The following is a 19,273-nucleotide window of genomic DNA, read 5'->3' as shown; positions in this document are numbered from 1 at the left end:
AAAATTCATTTTTCACCAGACTAGCCTAGAGCTGGGCAATATGATGAGATACATTATCATGATGGCTCGAGTCACAGTACAGAACAATAATTTTTTTTCTCAATATATTGTGTACATCATCAGTGCTTGTAGACACTGACCCACTGCATGTTTTTGATAGTATTCTTTCCTTTTTTTTCCTCTGTTCCAACTGATCGTATGTCTGAAAAACTAAATATTGTTACATGTTGTTTATCGTAAAAAGTATCACAATATCATATTTTGCCATATCGCTCAGCTCTACTGAAAGCTGTCCCATGAAAAGGCAACATGCCCCTGTCTGTATGGTGTTCTTTGGAGCTTGGAGACTGAAGCTTTAGCGTTATCTAGAAAACAGTAAATACATTAGTTTAGTTAGTGATAGTAGCTTTACCCTCAGTGCTAAACGACTAATTCTATTCAGACTTCTTAGATGTACAGTATCAGTCACGTGTCTCTTTGTCCTCTGTTCACAGCGAGCCGCTGTACCGGTTGTACAGCCGGCCGGTCCGCAGTAAGCAGCTGGCTATAAAGCGCATGAACGAGATCCAGCGAAGCATCGACGGCTGGGAGGGGAAGGACATCGGCCAGTGCTGCAGCCAGTTCATCCTTGAGGGGCCGCTGGTACGCGCTGGGGCCAAGCACGAGCGACACAACTTTCTGTTCGACGGCCTTATGATCAGCTGCAAGGCCAATCAGAGCTCTCGGCTGCCAGGGACAGGCAGCGGGGCGGAGTTTCGCCTAAAGGAGAAGTTTGTGTTGCGCAAGTACCGCATCGCGGACCGGGAAGACACAAGTGAGCAGCGGTTTGCGTTTGAGTTGGTGGGTCGTGAGGAAAGCAGTGCCATTTTCTGCGCCCGCTCTGTGGAGGAGAAGAACGCATGGATGGCGGCACTGGTTACCCTGCAGTACCGCTCGACGTTGGACCGCATGCTGGACACGGAGCTGCAGCGAGAGGAGCAGGCTCAGCCCCTTCGGCTGCCTTCGTCTGAGGTTTACCGCTTTACTGTACAGGACTCAGAGGAAAACATTGTTTTTGAGGAACACACGCAGAGCAAGACGGGAATACCCATCATTAAAGCTGGCACCGTGGACAAACTCATCGAGAGACTCACTTACCACATGTATGCAGGTGAGGAAACTAGCTGGACATAATCGCACCTTCAAGTGATAGTTCACAAAAAGTGAAATTTAATTCCCATAATTAATTCCATTTTACCTCAGATGTAGTGGATCAGCCAAGACGTGTTGGGTGTCTGATGTTTGCTTCTTTAGTTTTAGCGCTGAAGCTATGAGGCTAATGTAGCTAACAAGTAATGGAAGCTTATACCTCACCAGTTAGTATGGTGCTACCTTCCTGAATCATAATATACTTCCCTCAAACCATGTAGAGTTCTTCACGATCTCTAATAGACACTGTATGACTCACTGTTATCTATAAACCTGGGAACAAAAACACAGCATAAATAAAAAAAACTTAAAGCCTAAATTTTGTCCATCTTGGCTACATTAGCCTTGTCCAGTGCAAAACTAAAGAAACTCCAGACATCAAACAAGTATGTTCTGCAGTGCCATCTGTTACAGTATCACCTGTTTTTCCAGTGCATTGGAGCCCCCTACTGTCTTGGAGCAGAAATCTCTTCGTGGATCAGTTTTGTGCTCTTTCTCTCAGTGTGTCTGTAGTTTGGGTGCGGAAAGCTCTAAACTTCTTGAACTAGGTACGATCATCACAGAAGGTTGGCAGGACTGTTCTCAGTTTCTTCTTCCTCTTTTCTCACAGACCCCAATTTTGTGCGCACTTTCTTGACGACGTACCGTTCCTTCTGCAAACCACAGGATCTCCTCACGCTGCTCATCGAAAGGTAAACCCTGCTGGCTCCTGCACAAACGCACAAGGACTTCCTCAAGCTAGCTCTTTTAGTAGTGACCCACACATATGCATTCGTCCACTGCTTTGACATTCTTAGGGGAAAATAGGGGTGGGCGATAAGGCAAAAATGTCACATCCTGATACTTGACCCCATGAAAGGCCAAAAAAGGCCCAAAGTTTTATTACACACTTCTATAACCTAAGAATAGCTCAGCCAGTTTGCTTTGAAGTCCCTGTAGTTGCAGAATAATAAGCCTTAGTATGTAATAAGCCTGAGATTTTAAGGGCTTAAATAAGTTCTCACGAACATCACTTTATTTTTTCTGGTATGTGATCATTTGAAGTAGACAAAGTTTAAAAAATACTATGAATAACTATTAGTACATGATTAATATTCAGAATTTCATACAATCATGCAGTTCGGAAGCGTTTTAAGTACTGACGATATCCACAATACACAGACAAGCATATTTTGTCATAATTTATCACAATAATGATAAATATTGCTATATTGCCAAGTGCTAGTTTTCAGCTCTTTCCTGCTGATTAGGTTCAGTGTGGTTTTGTTTTTTTCCCATGATTTCCCAGAATTGAAATTCCAGAGCCGGAGCAGTTGGAGGCAGACCTGCAGGCGCTGTGGAACGGAGATCAGCCAATGGCAGCTGAGCTCCAGAGATTCCGGCGAGAATATGTGCAACCTGTACAGCTCAGGTACACAGTGGTGTGTGTGTGTGTGTGTGTGTGTGTGTGTGTGTGTGTGTGTGTGTGTGTGTGTGTGTGGAGGCTGTATTAAAAAACAACAAATAAAAGCATATATGCACAGTGTATGTAAATATAAAACCCTACGACTGATAACCCTTCAGTGTCCTTAGAGCGTCTCTCATTTACCATGTTTCGAGGAAGCCACTGTGGGTGGGGAAGTAGGCGGGCTTATGCAAATGACATGGCTTGTTTATTTTAAAGAGCTTGTAACTTCTAGGGGTAGTAATTTAGTGGCTTAACTAAAGCTCAGTGTTACCAAGATGTTTTAATGCACAAAATTACGCAAATCAAAGTGAATCTTGATCTTAGAAGTGAAAATGGCATCAAACCTGAAACTATGTGTATTGATACACACCACCTAGTATCTGCATACAAACACACTCATGTTTATGTCTCTGTTTGCGTCTTGTTCAGGGTTCTGAATGTGTTCCGTCAGTGGGTGGAGCATCATTTCTATGACTTTGAGAATGATCCAGAATTGCGCTGTAGGCTCGAGGAGTACATCACCAACACCTTACAGCTCAGAGGTATGTATGTTTATATACATTTGGGGTTGCATAGACTAGTTGACTTATATGTCCACTAGTGGTTGCTGTAGGCAGCTGTCGACTGGTTAAGTCTAGAATTGAGATACAGTGGTGGAAACAGTAGTAAACAGGCAGAAGGAGCACTTCTTCTTCCAAAAGTACTTTATCAGTGGGAATTTTTTTTAAGGACTGAGTACTAATGAGTACACAAATGAATACAGAACATTGCTGTAAGATGTCAAGGACAGAAGACAAAAGGTTAAAAAAAATAAAATGAAAATAACACTACCAAATAATTCAAAGAATGAAAAAAGAAAAATATATACAGTCGGCAGTTGGTTACAGATTAAAAAGCTCAGTAGTAAGATGTCTTCAGATTTTGTATTAAAAACGATCCGTAGGTTATGCAGATATTTCAGTTTGTTAGTCTGGGTCCTAATGAACTTATGATTACTTATAGTTTTTACTCTATAGTCACTATAAACTATAGTTCAGTTACTAAAACTATAGATTTTAACTTTGTTTACATTTGCATTTATAAACAGTAGAATCCCAGTAGACTACTTATTTGATTGACACATTTGAGTCTTTTGGTATGTGATTGCTGTGTGTGTGTGTGTGTGTGTGTTTCTCTCTGTGCAGGCAAGTCCATGCGTAAGTGGGTGGAGTCTATAAATAAGATCATTAAGCGTAAGATTCAGACGCAGCCAAACGGAGTGAGCCACAACATCACTTTTGAAAGCCCGCCTCCCCCCATAGAGTGGCACATCAGCCGCCCCGGACAAGTCGATACCTTTGAACTTATGACCCTTCACCCGATTGAGATAGCTCGCCAGCTCACCCTGCTGGAGTCTGACCTCTACAGGTGAGACTAACCTCAGTCAGTCAGGATCAACACTGAATCTCTGTTCTACCAATCAGAGCTATAAATGTTGTGATGTTCCTCATAGGTTCTTGATTTGTTAATGCAGATCTTTTTGCCAAAACTTGTGAAACCGTGGTTGATATTATTGGCCTTCTGATATATCGGTGGGGCTCTAGATTTAACCACCTTTGGGCCAAAAGAGCTTCAGTATGTGCTTTTAATAATAGATTGGCAAAGAAAACTGGCAAGACTTGTACAAAGGAAGACACTTGTTGGAGATAAATGAGGGGATTAATTCCAGACCACTTTCAAGAATTTTGTTGTTTCCTTTTTTTTCTTTCATGATGTCCCAACAATGTATAAGAAATATCAAAGCCATATTATGATTAATACCACCTTTATTAGAGAAATGGAAATCTGTTCCAATATACATCAGCTGTTATTCCTTTTTAAAAACGTACTTACAAAATTGTTAGAAATGGACGTACTGCCTTCTGGGATGAAACTCTTCGAATGTACCAAAACCATTAGCAAAGACCTGCTTTGAGATAATGACAACTTTGCATATGGTTTTGCATTTTTTTTATTTAATTAAAAATTAAATCAAATGAAACAGTCAGTATCAAAAAATCAAAAGAAAGCAAGATGTTCCCACATTTTTGACCATCACTGTGATCAATTTTGAGTTCCTACATTGTGTCTTTGTAGAGAAATGACCTGTACCAAAAATTAATCAGTCAGTTGTGTGTGTGTGTGTGTGTGTGTGTGTGTGTGTGTGTGTAGGGCTGTGCGTCCCTCTGAGCTGGTGGGTAGTGTGTGGACTAAAGAAGATAAGGAGAAGAACTCTCCAAACCTGCTGAGGATGATCAGACACACCACCAATCTCACTCTGTGGTTTGAGAAGTGAGTAGCACTTTGCCCAGGTTTATCATGGTACACATAGTTCTCTGTAGACACCGGTGTGCTTATGCTGTATTCGCTATATAAAAAAAACTCATTACTCTCTCTCTCTCTCTTTCTCTCTCTCTCTCTCTTCTCTCTCTCTCTCTCTCTCTCTCTCTCTCTCTCTCTCTCTCTCTTCCCCCCCCCTTCTCAGGTGTATTGTTGAGGCTGAGAATTTGGACGAGAGGGTAGCTGTGTTTTCGCGGATAATTGATATTCTGCAGGTGTTCCAGGAGCTAAACAACTTTAACGGTGTTCTCGAGATCGTCAGCGCCATCAACTCAGTGCCTGTGTACCGTCTCGACCACACCTTCGAGGTGACTATAAGATGTGCAGACACGCAGGTGGAGTTTGCACTGATAAACCGTCTCACTTGATCTAAGCTAATAATGTTTTTGTGTGTGCAGGCTGTTCCGGAGAGAAAGAGGAAGATTCTAGAAGAAGCTGTGGAGCTCAGCCAGGATCACTTTAAAAAGTACCTGGCCAAGCTCAAATCCATCAACCCGCCCTGTGTGCCTTTCTTTGGTGAGACACAGCATCAGCTGCTTGTGTCCCAAACATTATCTTCCGAAATTGTTGTTTTATGTACATTTCTGTGAGTTAACTGAAGGTAAATTCCCACCACTCGTGACTGCATGTGCTTCAGTGCGTCCACGATCTAAAAACAGGACGCTTACCATAGTTGCAAAATTGCACTGTTGAAATTGTTTAAATTTTCTCATTTTTTGGCATATACAATACACTACCATTCAAAGGGTTGGAAAGAAATTTGTTGGCCATACATGTGTATAATGATTCTATGACCATACAATTTCACAGCTTTCAAATAATTAATATGATAATAGCTGTAAAAACATGTAGAAATGAAGTTCATTAAGACTGAAGTAGTTCTCAAATGATGCCGAGTTACTCAGTATCATTTAATATGTGAGTTTTATTGAAGATTTTCATTAAAAGTCAATATTTTAAAAAGCATATAGACTAAAATGGATTGAATGTAGGCCTATAATACTGTGTATTATACCTTCTCGTTACTATTGGATAATACAACAGCACTTATTAAATGACAAGTTCCAAACTTTTGAATGGTAACATATATCGGCTGCTGATATATCATCCAGCTCTAACATTAAAAAGAAAATATGTTGTTTGATTAATCTTTTTGTTCAAAGTACACATCTAATTTGAATACTTAAGAAAATAAATAGCAAGATGAGTTTAGATATCAAAGATGTTTGTTTATTTGTTAGATGTACAAACACGCCCATCTCCAGTGCTTGTCTGCAAGTTTGATAACATCCTCCTTTGTTGGCTGTGTGTGTGTGTGTGTGCGCGCGCGCAGGTATCTACCTGACGAACATCCTGAAGACGGAGGAGGGAAACCCAGACTTCCTTAAACGTCACGGCAAAGAGCTGATCAACTTCAGCAAGAGGCGTAAAGTGGCCGAAATAACCGGGGAGATCCAGCAGTACCAGAACCAGCCGTACTGCCTCAGAGTGGAACATGACATCAGGGTGGGGTTATCTCTCCTTTCGGCCCCTCGCTCTTTCATTTTCTCGGTTATATTTCTATTTTAAATGTCTTTCTGTTTGTGTTTATTTTGCAGAAGTTTTTTGAGAATCTGAACCCCATGGGCAGCATGAGTGAAAAGGAGTTTTCTGATTATCTGTTCAACAAATCTCAGGAGATCGAGCCACGGAACTGCAAACAGCCCCCACGATTCGTGAGTTCTATGGGCATTTTCAGTATTTATCAGTAAACGAATAGTAGTGCAGCCCCTAACAACATATAAATGGCATGAAAATATTAAAATATATATTACGCTATAACAGTAATTTAGTAAGTACGTCAACTTTTACTTGGACGTCAGTGAATATCAGAGGACGCTTTGGTGCCACAAGCTTCTGCTTCAATCTAAATTTACTGTATTTTTAAACCAGGAATTGAATTTTATTGCACTTAATACAAGATCAAACAGTGACTCTATTAACAGACATTTAAATATGACCTTAACCAGCTATACAATGTGCCCTCTGTCGCCCCCTGTAGCCCAGGAAGACAACGTATAGTCTGAAGTCCCCCGGGGTCCGTCCGGTGCGGCAGGCGTCCGGCAGCAGCGGGACAGTGCGGGTTCACCCGGTGCCTTTAGAGCGAGAACCTCCGCACAAAATCACGTTCAGGAGCATCGCCGAGACGGAGGTGGAGAGCACCACCTCACTGCCCACATCACCGAACACACCCACACCGCCGCAGAGCGCCAGCTCAGACCTCTCCTCCGTCTTCATGGACCATGAGCTCAGCAGCACCTACGGTGAGCAGCGTCTATGTTATACTGCATTTATGTTGGCTTGGGGGGAAAAAACACCGTTACTGCAGAGTCAGTGTAAACAGTGACAGTATGCAGCAGCGACGGCGGCTGAATTTCCTGCCACTGCTCCATTTAAAAACTTCAATTCGCCTTCTGTCTACCATCATTATGTTAACTAGGTTTGCACAATAAATTGTATTTTTATCGTTATCATGATATGAGATTCCACAATAAACACATTATGAAAGCAGCAATGACCGATCAGATTACCTCATACATGTAGCGCCAGAGAGACGTCAGTATATTAAAGCACAAACCATTAGAAGCCTGACGAGTTCTGGGATTGAACTCTGCTCTCCCACTTAACCATTAACAACTACAAGACACACACAGCAGCTCGAACACTCCTCCATCCTGAGCTACAGCCTGTCAAACACTAAAATTAGGACTGTTCTCCCACACAGTGTTTTAAGTGCGTGAGGCAGTTAGGACAGCTGTCACAACAAACACATTTAAGTACTTTGCCAACACTCTTAAAGAGATGGTTCTTCAAGGGTTCTTTAGTAAACAAAATAGTTCTATTAGAACCTTTTTGAAAAGGGTTCTATATAGCACCAGAAAGTGGTTCTTCTTTTGTCACAGTGTCAAGCTTGTAACAATAAAGTACAGGCTTATTATTCAGTTATTATTCTCAAGACAGGATATTGATATTATACTGATTATTCATAACTATTCTTATAAGTAAGTTCTGATGTTATGTGAAGAGTTGAAGAGTCAACACTGAAGATCCACATATAGACCTTTATAATAATTTTGCTAAACTATTTAAATGTAATTCCCTAATATTTTTTTCTGTCTGTTATTCAAATTGTTGTTCGATGGTAAAAGAAAAAAAAACAAGAACAGCAAAAATGCAAAGGATTGTTCTGTCTTCAAAACGCACAACAACAACTGACATAATATAATTTTTCTCCTCTTATACTTAGCAACACTAATGTGGTCTGGATTGAAAGTTTAGAATCTGCAACTTTCCACACAATTTCTCCACTTGTTTCAGAGTCAGAAATAACGAGTTGAAAATTACTACATGCTTTTATTACCTTCTTGACAAAGGCAAATTAAGTTTTCATTTTCAGCATTACTGCATTCTGATAACATCTTTGTCTGTGTATTTTCTCTATACAGGTAACAACAGTATATTTGCTCCTGTAATGCTGCCACCATCCAGTAAGTGTTTAAAATTGAGTTAAAAAGCTTTAATTTATCTCCAAACTGGGTAATAAATGTTCTTGTAGGTAAATAGATGTAAATACTTACTCGTATTCCTCCGTTTCTTCAAACGATCTGGAGGAATAGCAGTGGCCTCGTTAATTATCATACTGTCTAGTGTTTTTCACACTGACTGAGAATGTGAAAAGGTCTTTTATGGTTGATGCACTGTGGTGGTTTTTAAATTGAGAGCAAATGTCCAGCAGTAGAAAATAATCAGAACCTGAATTGGGGAAAAACTGGGTGCTGTCTTTGCATTGTCAATCTGAAAACACTTACTAAATGTAAAGATTTAAATAGTGACCAAACACTTGAGTCTTAATATACATACTATTGTGTGTTGTTCTTCTCAGAGTTTCACTCGGTGTCCTGTGGCAGTCTCCATCAGCTGGGGGACGAGCTTCTTAAACCTCCACCGTTACCCCCCCGCAGGAAAGACACATTCTCAGACAAGGTATTTTATAATTAATTTAATTTTAATTTTTATATATATCTATAATTTTTCGCTTCTGAACAAAGATAACTTTCGTCCACAACTCTTGGCTTAGGTTGAGGGTTTCTGCTCTCCTTTTATTTCAAACAATAAACAGAAGCCATATCGCCCCCTACACTTCCTGTAGTGTATTACAGTCTGTCAGAGTGACTGTGTGGATCATATGAACATTATAGAGCTTTTTAAATGAAACAGTAGAAGCCGTATCGCCCCCTACACTTCCTGTAGTGTATTACAGTCTGTCAGAGTGACTGTGTGGATCATATGAACATTATTGGGCACTTCTTTTATTATTGCGTTTTTCAGAATCCACTGTGGGATTGAAAAGTCCACACTGATTTTCATTTAAACAGAATTTTTTTTGAAAACTTAAACATAAAAAAGACTTCTGACAGGTAAAATGAAGATAACGGACTCTTACATTGAAGCTCATGTTCAGACAGCTTTGAGGTGGATTTGATCTGCTCATTAGAGGTTTTTACACACACTTGTGGAGTCTGGCTTGAGTGCACTCTGTCCTTAAGGCAAAAGGGGAACACTCCACCAAGTACTTTGAATTGTTTGTCAAAACAAGATTCTACTTGTTATAAAAATGGTTATGGTGATAACAGGATTTATATTTTAAAAAATTAATTAAATTAGAAAAAAATGCAAAATGGAAGCATTATTTTATTGGTGCTTCAGACTTTTGGACTCCACTGTATATTGTTAAGTAGTTGCTGGAGAAAAAAAAAACGTTGCCCTTTTTTTAAGTGTTCTGTAGAATAAATGTAAAGCAACTTGTCTTAGTTAATTAGCTATATGAAAGATGACCTCTAATTAATGTTGTGTGTTCGTGTAGTTGAGCTCCAGGTCTGAGGACAGTCCTCCTGCCATCCCGCCCCGGTTACCTCCTCCTCTCCCTCGCCTGCGTCCAGCAGACGGTCCGTTACCGAGCCCCCCGCCTCCACCACCCCGTGACCCCATCCCGGACTCGCTGCCCCCTCTGCCTCAGCGCCCCCCGGAGAGCTTCATCAACTACCCCATCAGCGCCGCCGTGTCTCCGGGGGGCCGGATTCAGTGGGACTTCAGCAGCTCGCCCAGCTCACCCTGCACTCCGCCTGGCACACCTTCGCCCCGCTTGGCGCCCCCTCCTGGCACACCCTCGCCGCGCGTGCCCCGCCGCTCCTGCCCACTGAGTGCCAGCCAGACCAGCCTGTGTCACCTGCCTCTACCCATCACAGCGCCCCCTATACCACCCCGACACAATTCCACCTCGGCGCTCCCCAAACTGCCCCCAAAGACTTACAAAAGAGAGCTCTCTCACCCCACACACACTCTCTCCCAGCCGTCCATACACACACTCTCACTGGTGGATAACACAGACAGCAGCCAGTGAGAACGCACAGCAGGTCCTTAAAGGGGAATTCCACTGATTTTTCAGATTTTCTGCCTTATTCAGTGTGTGAGATGTAATCAGAGTGATTCAGAGCGGTTTGGTGTGAAATGGTTCAGATGTCTTTACAGTGGTGGTGATAGGAACCAGGGGTCGCCATGACTACAACACAAATATAGACATTTTATTTACTATCCAGAACCACCAGTGAACCTACACGAGTCTTCTGAGTTTATATGGAATGTTGATGATGGAAAATAGTGGAAAATCTGAAATAATAAGTTTTCTTTGGGGACTATTTTGCCTCACAGCGCCCTGCATGTATCCCTCCACCATGAATGGAGTTTAAGTTCTCTAAACTATCATAAAACAGTGTCTCAGTCATCAGGCAGTGAATTCATAACCATTTCATGTAGGAACTTTCTGTGAGGGAGCTTTTAGAGGTGGATGTCTGGTTCCTATCACCACCACTGTGAACAGTTCTGACTCGGTAAGTTTCTCTAGAACAGAGCGTTTCACACCAAACCACTCTGAACCACTCTGAACGACTTTGTCTTAACCACTTAGTTATGCAGGAATTTTCAAAAATCAGTGCAGTTCTCCTTTAAACGAAGCTTGTGTTGGAGTGTCTGTTTGTGTGGAGAGTTGAACATCAAATTAAACCCCAATAGCTTTTCTAATTTTAACACTGTTCACACCTTAACCAAACTGATTTTTATAATTATAGACACAACTTGATGATAAGGCCATTGGTGAATGCTGTCCAATCAGGGCTGACAGTGACATCACACCGGAGTTACAGCCAATAAGCAAGGAACTGCATCTGCACTGGGCCTCAGTGTTGGGATGGGCTCTCACATGCAGATCTTAAAGCGATAGTGTGGCCAAAAATCAAATTTACCCAGTTTCCCCCTCTTACTGTAAATGTGGTCAGTCAGCAAAGACACGTTTGGTGTCTAAGTCTGAAGTTTGCTTCTTTAGTTTTGCGCTGGAGCTACGAGGCTGAAAGAGGAGTTCAGCTGTGTGCACATCATTGTTGGCAACAGTAACAGCATTTTAGCAGTTTTGGCGTGTAGAATCAGATCTTTCCGAATGCTGCTGTGTTTTCTGTCACTCCTATAAAAGATACACGAGGCTTCCTTTATTGTTGGATGCACCGAGTGAACACAATAAGTGAGCTTATTATTGATTTGTTCCATCAGAATTATGGTAAAGCGGGACTGATGTATGAATTAACACACTGAATAAAAATGACTTGTTTTTGTTAGATCACTTTCTTTCTCTCTAAATAAACACGACAGCAGGGAGAAATCTCGATTTAACAGATTTGGAACAGCAGAAAGTCACGTTTTTGTGTCTGCCTTAAAGAGTCAGCAAGCTGATGCAGTTTGAGGCGAGTGTGTGATCACTTAGGCAATTAGCACCATGCTAATCGGTGGTGGTTAAGCTTCCATTACTTTTTAGCTACATTAGCCTCGTGGCTCCAGCACTGAAGCTAACGAGGAAAACTTCAGACACCAACTGATCGACTGCGTTTGAGGTAACAGGAGGAAACTGTAAATGTACCTTTTTTATGCTTTGCCGAACTATCGCTTTAACAGCGTGGTGGACTGGCAGACGCTGTCGTGCTGCTGCTTCTCGAGGCCTTGTATGCGCTCACACTCCACCGCAGCCAAAGTGAAAGTCTTACTGCAAACGGGGAAGGAAAGCGAAAGGTGACTGACCCTGTATGATTCAGACAGTACGCTATAGGACAACGCCATGGCAACCACAGCACGCCTCTCTTATGCTGCCTTTTACTTAACAGCCATGACCTTTGACCTGAGACTGTGCCTGTGTTCAGGTGAACTTTTACCTTTTGTGACTGATTGGCTCTGGAACGTCAGAGGCTGAACTTTTTTTTTTTTTTAATTTAAAGCCATTTAAAAGCCAAGATGATGTCTTAAACTCTGGCAAACGCTAGAACATGGGTTCTGCTGTCACACTACATTTCCCATGATTCAACAGTAATCTCACCCCCTCAGTGGATCTTCTCAGTGGTTATGAATATCAGAGATGGAAGAGGAGGAGTTTGATCTCGATGGTTATGATTAGGGCTGGGTGTCATCAAAGCTTTTCCCATTAACATGATAATTGCTTTTTCCGATGCCGTCTTTTTAATTAAAGGCAGAAGGTGGGTGTGACTTAAAGCAGAAATGAGAGTGAGGTGCTGAAAGTGGACATATTTACTGACCATCATGGACCGCAGAGTAAGCACGAAGCTCTGATGTTAACAGCATGCGTACAGTGTGTGACTTTGACAGCCAATCAGAAGTCTAGATTTTGGAACAAGCGTGGCTTTTGGCTCACAGGTGCGAAGGCTGACTATTAAAATAATTCAGTATTGAATGCAGAACTTTAATTAAGTAATTCGGTCGCTACCATAAAGGTATTGAATTTTGATACCCAGCCCTAGTGATGATGATGATGACGATGATGATGATGAGGATTTTCAGCCCCAATCTCAGACGTGCCTTTTATTTCACTCACACTGTTATTGAACAAACCAAAAGGCTTGAAATAGAGTCTAAAGAATCATTTGCCTTCATGACGCTTAGAACAAAGTTGTACACTACAGCTGTTTGTGTGTCTGTGTATGAGTGCGTGTGGACTAACTGCGTTTTCTGTACAAAGCCTCCTTTTCTTCTTCTTCTCACCCTAAACGGTCCCGTCACTGGCCCTGCTCAGCATTATCCCCACCCAGAAACGGAGAAGACAGCAGCTACTTTTAATAACTCACTTACCGACAATCCGAGCGTGCGCCTCAGCCCTCCTACCGGACTGTCCAGCTCCGTTCCCCTCACATCCTCTCTTCTGTCCGCTGCAGAAGAGCTCGGCTGACGCGCAGCGCGAGTGTGAAGTGTTCCTGTGCGCGTGATGATAATTTGGGGCCTTTTTGTTTTTTTTTTGCACTTTAGGGCAGTACTGTTAAAGAGGTGTGCTGGGGTCAGCTGACTCACGACCCCGTGACCACTCACCTCATCGTTACTGCAGTCTGGCTGTGTCTCAAACGCCTCTCGTGCTCACCTGTGCTAAGTGCTCTTCCCTTTCTCGTGCCCTGCATGCTCACTGTCTGCTCCACAGAAGAAGATGAGTACAATCAGAAGGACTGGAGGGTCCCGGTCACTCGTGAGTAGGGGCGGAACAGCACGCCAGCTTTGTGGTTTCGGCACTCTGATAGATTTTTGATGCAGGAGGAACAGAACAAATGACAGCACTTATTTTGGGTGGAAGTCCAGTTGTGCTCTCTAACGCTACTTCTGTAGCTGCAGAACGCTGGTAAAAACACATTCAGCCCAATGAGGCAAGTTTTAGCCACAGTGTGTACTTTTGGACTGTTATTCATTCAGATATTTAATTTGCATGTATACAGAAGGCTAGCACTGGCTTAGAGATGGGCGATATAACAAAAATATAACTTCATGATGAAGTGTATCATGAAAATGTCATATATATATATATATATCTGTTGTCAGAAGAAAACCTTGTATCTCCAAAATGGCCACTTTACAGGAGAAGGAAAAAATCTGCTTCACTTTCAATGTAAGTCAATGGAACCAGAGTTTTTTCCAAGTAATTTTGGGCCGTTTCTTTTGGTCCATTCTTCATTAAATTTACCCACAATGTAAAGGACAGCAGGCATTTTCAAACTATGACAAAAATTTAAAAATGACAAATATGGAAATACTGACTTCTTCTGATAACAGCGATATATATGTTATATATGTATATCATCTGATCAGCTGGAATTTTGCCAGCCATCAGGCTAGATTGGATGTGAAATGCTATCTTTAGCATTTTGGCAAGTTCTCTGCCTTTGCCTTCGGCTACGCAGCCCAGCTCGTTACATAGCATTTCAAGCTGGAACATCAACGAATCTAAATGTTTGTTGTCTGCCAGTGTAGGCCAGTCACAGATCGCAGATCGCTGCTGTCAGAAAAAAACCTTTTTTTTCTTACATCATTTAAAGATGCCAGTTGCCCTTCAGATTATGTGTAAATTTCATAATGACTGGACCAAAAAAAGCAAAGAAGAGTCTGGTTCCATTGAAGTAAAGGATGTTTTTTTCCTTCTCCTGTAAAGTTATCATTTTGGAGATGTGAGGTTTTGCTCTGACAGCGACGAAACCCGTTTTTATAGCCTACATTCTTTAGGCTGTAAAACCTTGATTCACACCACATTTCATCTCAACACTGCGCGTTCTGAGGCCCCTACTAACAAGCCGATTGATCATCAGATAAACAAATTTGACCCAATAATCTGCTGCACAGGTGAAGCTGGTGGTGGCACTGCTGTTCCGTCTTAAACAGGCCTGTATTTGTGTATATTTGAATAGTAACGATGAGTAAAACCTCCCGCCATGTTTCTGATTAGCCCTTCTGCATGCTCACTACCTACTGTCCTCTTTCCGTGTCTAGTGCCTTCTCCTTTGCACACTTGTTGCCTAGTGCTCTAGCTATCGATGAGCTTGCATGTAATGCTCTCCTCAAGTCCGCCCAGTGCATGCATTTAAGGGCCACAGCTGGCGTTTGGGACACAGCCCGACTGAACCAGCCTCGCTGCAGTTCTACACAAACCGAATGACGTGAGACGTGGAGCAGCTGGAGATGGACGCCCCCTTTCTGCTCTGGCGCCATTTCTAGGCCTCCGAACCCAAGAGGCAAGGCTGTCACCCACAGGGGTCACCTCAGAAACTGTCCACCGGCCTTACTGGGCCCTCAGGGGGTCCGCTAATGATGTCACATCCTGTCTGCGTACCCACTCGTGTCCTGATTACTCCCACAGCCGAGGCTGATGTGCTCCTGTTCATCCCAGTGCCCAGGCCCTGTGTGTGTGTGAGCGAGCGAGCGAGTGAGTGAGGCTGTATTGTTCTCCATGGGACTCATTAATAAAGCAGCCAGTCTTATTTTGTACAGAACATTAAGATCTCATTGTGTTTTTTATGCCCATTAGAACTTTCTACTGGTGGAGTCTGAGGTTCTAGGTCTAGGTTCTAGGTCAGCAATCTGTCTGGTGTCACCCAACATGCAGGAGGTCTCTTAAACCCATCATGTACTAAATCTGCAGCAGACGTGGACGTTTTTGTGGTGAAGGGCTTTTAGACGGCACCGATCTGATCCCCAGTGCCAGTATCGGGTCTGTGAGGGAGGAGAGTGGCCCCCACCCCCAACCCCACACTCAGATATATTTGACACCAGTGTCAATGTTCCAAATGATTAATTGGCACCAAAAGACAGAAAAACCATGAAAGTGTTTTGATTCTGTAGTTTATGGCTCAGTAAAATATTCTCCTTTTGTTTGTAGTTGTTGTGCTTTTATGGTTACAAAACAACACAAAGGTGATCGATTTTTAATTTATGAAATGTTTCTATGGCAAAACGAAGGGCGATTCACAATGGTTTGAGCGCAGCCAGCAGGACGCTTTCCATCTCCATACTAGCAGAAAACAGAGTAAAAAGAAAGAATGAATCCAAATGAAGTGCAAAAAAGAAATCAGGTCCAAACCTGAAATGAATCCAGCCTGAAATATCACAGAATAGTTTGAAGCCTGAAGCAAAGCAGGTTACATGATAACCAATGTTAACGCAAGAACAGCGTGTAGCACTACAATGAGACTATCCTCATACAAACATTATTATTATTAAATTTGCTTATTAATGATTATTAATGCCTTAAAATCATTAATAAGCTGTTATAACACATTAATGAAAAGGGCAACAGTGAACCGTTATATCTGATTAATTGCTAAAGATTTTCGTGTTTATGATCTAATTATTAACCATTACTAACCTAATTTTTAACCATTTAAAATCCTTTTATATACATAGGTCATAAATGCATTAAAATCATTAATATGCAGTTATAACACATTAATAAAAAGGGCAACAGTAAGCTGTTATATCTGGTTAATTGTTAAAGATTTTCAAGTGTTTCTGACCTAATTAATAACTAGTTAATTAAGTCAGAAAACCATTTATAATCCTTTTGTAAACATAGGTCATAAATGTCTTAAAATCATTAATTTGCAGTTATAACACATCAATAAAAAGGTTTAACAGTGTAGATGAATGAGGATTCACTATAACGAAATCAATTGTGACCCTTTAGGTGTTGTAACTGCTTATTAGTGATTTAGTGACCCAATTAGTCACCATTAACAATTTATAAACCCTCTATAACAGTGGTCTTATTCTAAAGTGGTAATGAACAGGGAGTTACTAGCTGTTAACTAGTAACTGATTCACTAAAACACATCTGTCAAAGCAGCTGTGCAGGAATTCACACTAACGGAGGAGAACCGTATAACGGCGAGAACAGTGAGTCTAAGTCTGTGGAGTGTATCGAGGGGCGGCTTGAGCTCCGGAACCATCAACAACAAACTAAAACACATGCAGAGATAAAAGACACTTAAAAAGCCTCGGCGGCGTGAAGGTTTCAGGATCAGAGAGGGAAACTTGCCGTCTCTGTTTCTAACAGATGTATAAAAACCCACCCTGATATGTAAAGAGGTCAGAACCGTGCTGGTGTTGTACTGGGCAGATGTTCTGAGTCCAGGCCAGTGTCCCTCACAGCGCAGGACTTTTCCACGTTGTTCCTGAAGCTGTGAGGTGGTGCTGGGTTGAGTAAGGCAGGTGGAGGAAGCCGATGAAAATGCTGCAGTCAGAATTTTTCCCAGGTTTTGAGTGGCTCTCGTGCTGCTCAGCAGTTTGGCTGAAACGAGAGGAGCTGTGTGTCTCAGACGTTGCTGCAGGGCCCCTCGCTGTCCTCGCTCTCGTTCCAGATTCCATCCGGAGCTCCGACAGGACTGCTGCACACAGCTCTGTACACAGACCTGAAACACGTCAGGGAACAGTCAGGCCTTCTGTTAGCCAGAAAAAAACGCAAAGTGGTAAAACTGTTCAGCTAAAATTATACATTTGATTTATATGACACAGTTTCATGACAGCATGAACTCAAAGCACTTTATAGAAAATGAACACATCGCTAAAAGATTCTTCTTAAAATGAATTCATCAAAACACGTCTAAAAAGAAAGGTCTGAAAGTTCTTCTTAAAAAGAGAAAAAGACCCAGAACATCTCAGAGACGCAGAAGATCATTTCATAATGGTGGACGCAATACAGTAAAAGCCCAGTTGCTCACGAGGCAGAACTTCGAACATGGAACTACCAGCAGATTTGAGGATCCAGACCTGAAACTGTAGCACGAATCTGGGGAAGTAAAAGATCCTGCAAATATACGGCAGCTTGGGCATGAAAACATTTATCAACCAAAAGTCAAATTTTAAAATGAGTTCTCGCTCTGATGGTAACCAGTGAAGATATTCTGAAGCTGGAGAGATGTGAGAACATTTTCAGGTCTTTGTTAAAATAAATGCAGCGCAATTCTGAACACACTGCAATCTCTGTTTACTCTTATTTGGAAGTCCAGCCGAGAGGGCATTACAGAGATCTAACCGCATGAATCAGCTTCTCAGCATCACAGAGAGTCAGAAAGTCCTGAGTCTCGCAGTATTTCACAAATGATAAAAAGAGGTTTTACAAACAGAAGCAATATGACATCGTAGGGTTGAACATCCCACGATTCCTCACGTATGACGACAGCAGCAAACCAGCATTTACAGCAAAGTTGTCAGCCTTAAAAATCCGGCCTACCAGAGTAACTTCACATTTAGTTTTACTCAAATGCAGAAAATTTCTCACCATCTAACTGTGTAAATCCTCTAGTTGCCTGAGGTAAGGCAGGCTGTGAATTTGGTTGTTTGAACCTAAATTTGTGTGTCATCAGTAAAACAATGAAAAGAAATATTACTCTTATGAAAAATATTTCCCAGGCAAAGCATATCTGTGAGGAATATGATGGGACCCAGTATTGATCCCTGGGGGACACCTAAAGTAATGACCATAAAGGTGAGGAATGCCAACCCAAGGTTACACCCAGTCAAACACGAACTGAATCTATAATACCCGACATCCCTTCGGCCTGAACGCACCGCACAAGAACAGCACGGTCGATAGTATCAAAGGCTTCACTCAAATATAGTAAAATAAGCAGAATCAGCCGCCTATAAAAGATCATTAAACACCAGAACTGGTGCTGTTTCAGTCCTAAGAAATGTTCAGTATCCAGACCGAAAAACTTCAGCATGTTTGATTCCAGATGCGTCTGTAACTGGCTGACAACCTTCTCCGAAGCTTTGGATGAAAAAGGTGAGTTGGAGATTCACCTAAAGTGCGAATCCAGACAGTGTTTCTAATTAGTGTATTCAGTTATTTTAAGGTGCCCCCCCTGCAGGATCTGACTAAAAAGAATATTTGTCTCTCTCAGTCTGAGGCTCTGTTTCTCCCACACAAAATTTTAGGTGCAGTTCATGTTTAAAACAGGCTTCAGTGGTGTCAGAGGTGGGGCTGCTCCAGCACTGCTGATTTAATTAGATTAAAATGTATTTGGAGTGAATATTTTATGATTTATGGAAAATAAGATGATCATTTTATTGGGCCACATTCAAGCTCACTCTGCACACCATAAACACTGAGTGAATTTTCTCCAGGCAGGTTGGTGAAGAAGTGAGCCGGTGATAAATTATTTCCATGCTGAGGCCACGTTTGGATAAAATAATCCTTGAAAACACAAATAAACCCCCCGACAGACAGACACACCAAATCCAGACTGGAGTCGCACCTGTTCGCTGCTCGTCCCCGTCTCTCTTACCTGGAGGGCTCTGCTTGTGGTTGTGGGTTGATTATCTGGTTGGTTGTGCTGAAGGACACAGTGTTCTCCTTAGCAGGAGCCGCATCTGCCTGCA

The 19,273-nt window shown here is 42.0% G+C and overlaps 1 protein-coding gene across 1 annotated transcript in view; it reads left to right on the top strand.

Annotated features, from left to right (window-relative positions):
• sos2 (son of sevenless homolog 2 (Drosophila)) overlaps positions 1-10,573 on the top strand; it is a 34,428-nt gene extending 23,855 nt beyond the window's left edge. The window contains exons 10-23 of the mRNA XM_036575267.1: positions 495-1,150; positions 1,799-1,880; positions 2,477-2,599; positions 3,065-3,177; positions 3,820-4,042; positions 4,826-4,945; positions 5,139-5,301; positions 5,392-5,509; positions 6,327-6,499; positions 6,592-6,708; positions 7,035-7,296; positions 8,479-8,520; positions 8,916-9,016; positions 9,897-10,573. Of these exons, the coding sequence (XP_036431160.1) occupies positions 495-1,150; positions 1,799-1,880; positions 2,477-2,599; positions 3,065-3,177; positions 3,820-4,042; positions 4,826-4,945; positions 5,139-5,301; positions 5,392-5,509; positions 6,327-6,499; positions 6,592-6,708; positions 7,035-7,296; positions 8,479-8,520; positions 8,916-9,016; positions 9,897-10,433 (2,830 nt within the window). The 3' untranslated portion in view covers positions 10,434-10,573. The remainder of the gene's footprint in view (positions 1-494; positions 1,151-1,798; positions 1,881-2,476; positions 2,600-3,064; positions 3,178-3,819; positions 4,043-4,825; positions 4,946-5,138; positions 5,302-5,391; positions 5,510-6,326; positions 6,500-6,591; positions 6,709-7,034; positions 7,297-8,478; positions 8,521-8,915; positions 9,017-9,896) is intronic.
• Positions 10,574-19,273: the final 8,700 nt, after the last annotated feature.

Source organism: Colossoma macropomum, unplaced genomic scaffold (assembly GCF_904425465.1).
Source record: "Colossoma macropomum unplaced genomic scaffold, Colossoma_macropomum, whole genome shotgun sequence".
NCBI classification, from domain to species: domain Eukaryota; kingdom Metazoa; phylum Chordata; class Actinopteri; order Characiformes; family Serrasalmidae; genus Colossoma; species Colossoma macropomum.
The sequence above is the reverse complement of the archived record's forward strand: the minus strand, read 5'-3'. Positions and strand labels throughout refer to the sequence as shown.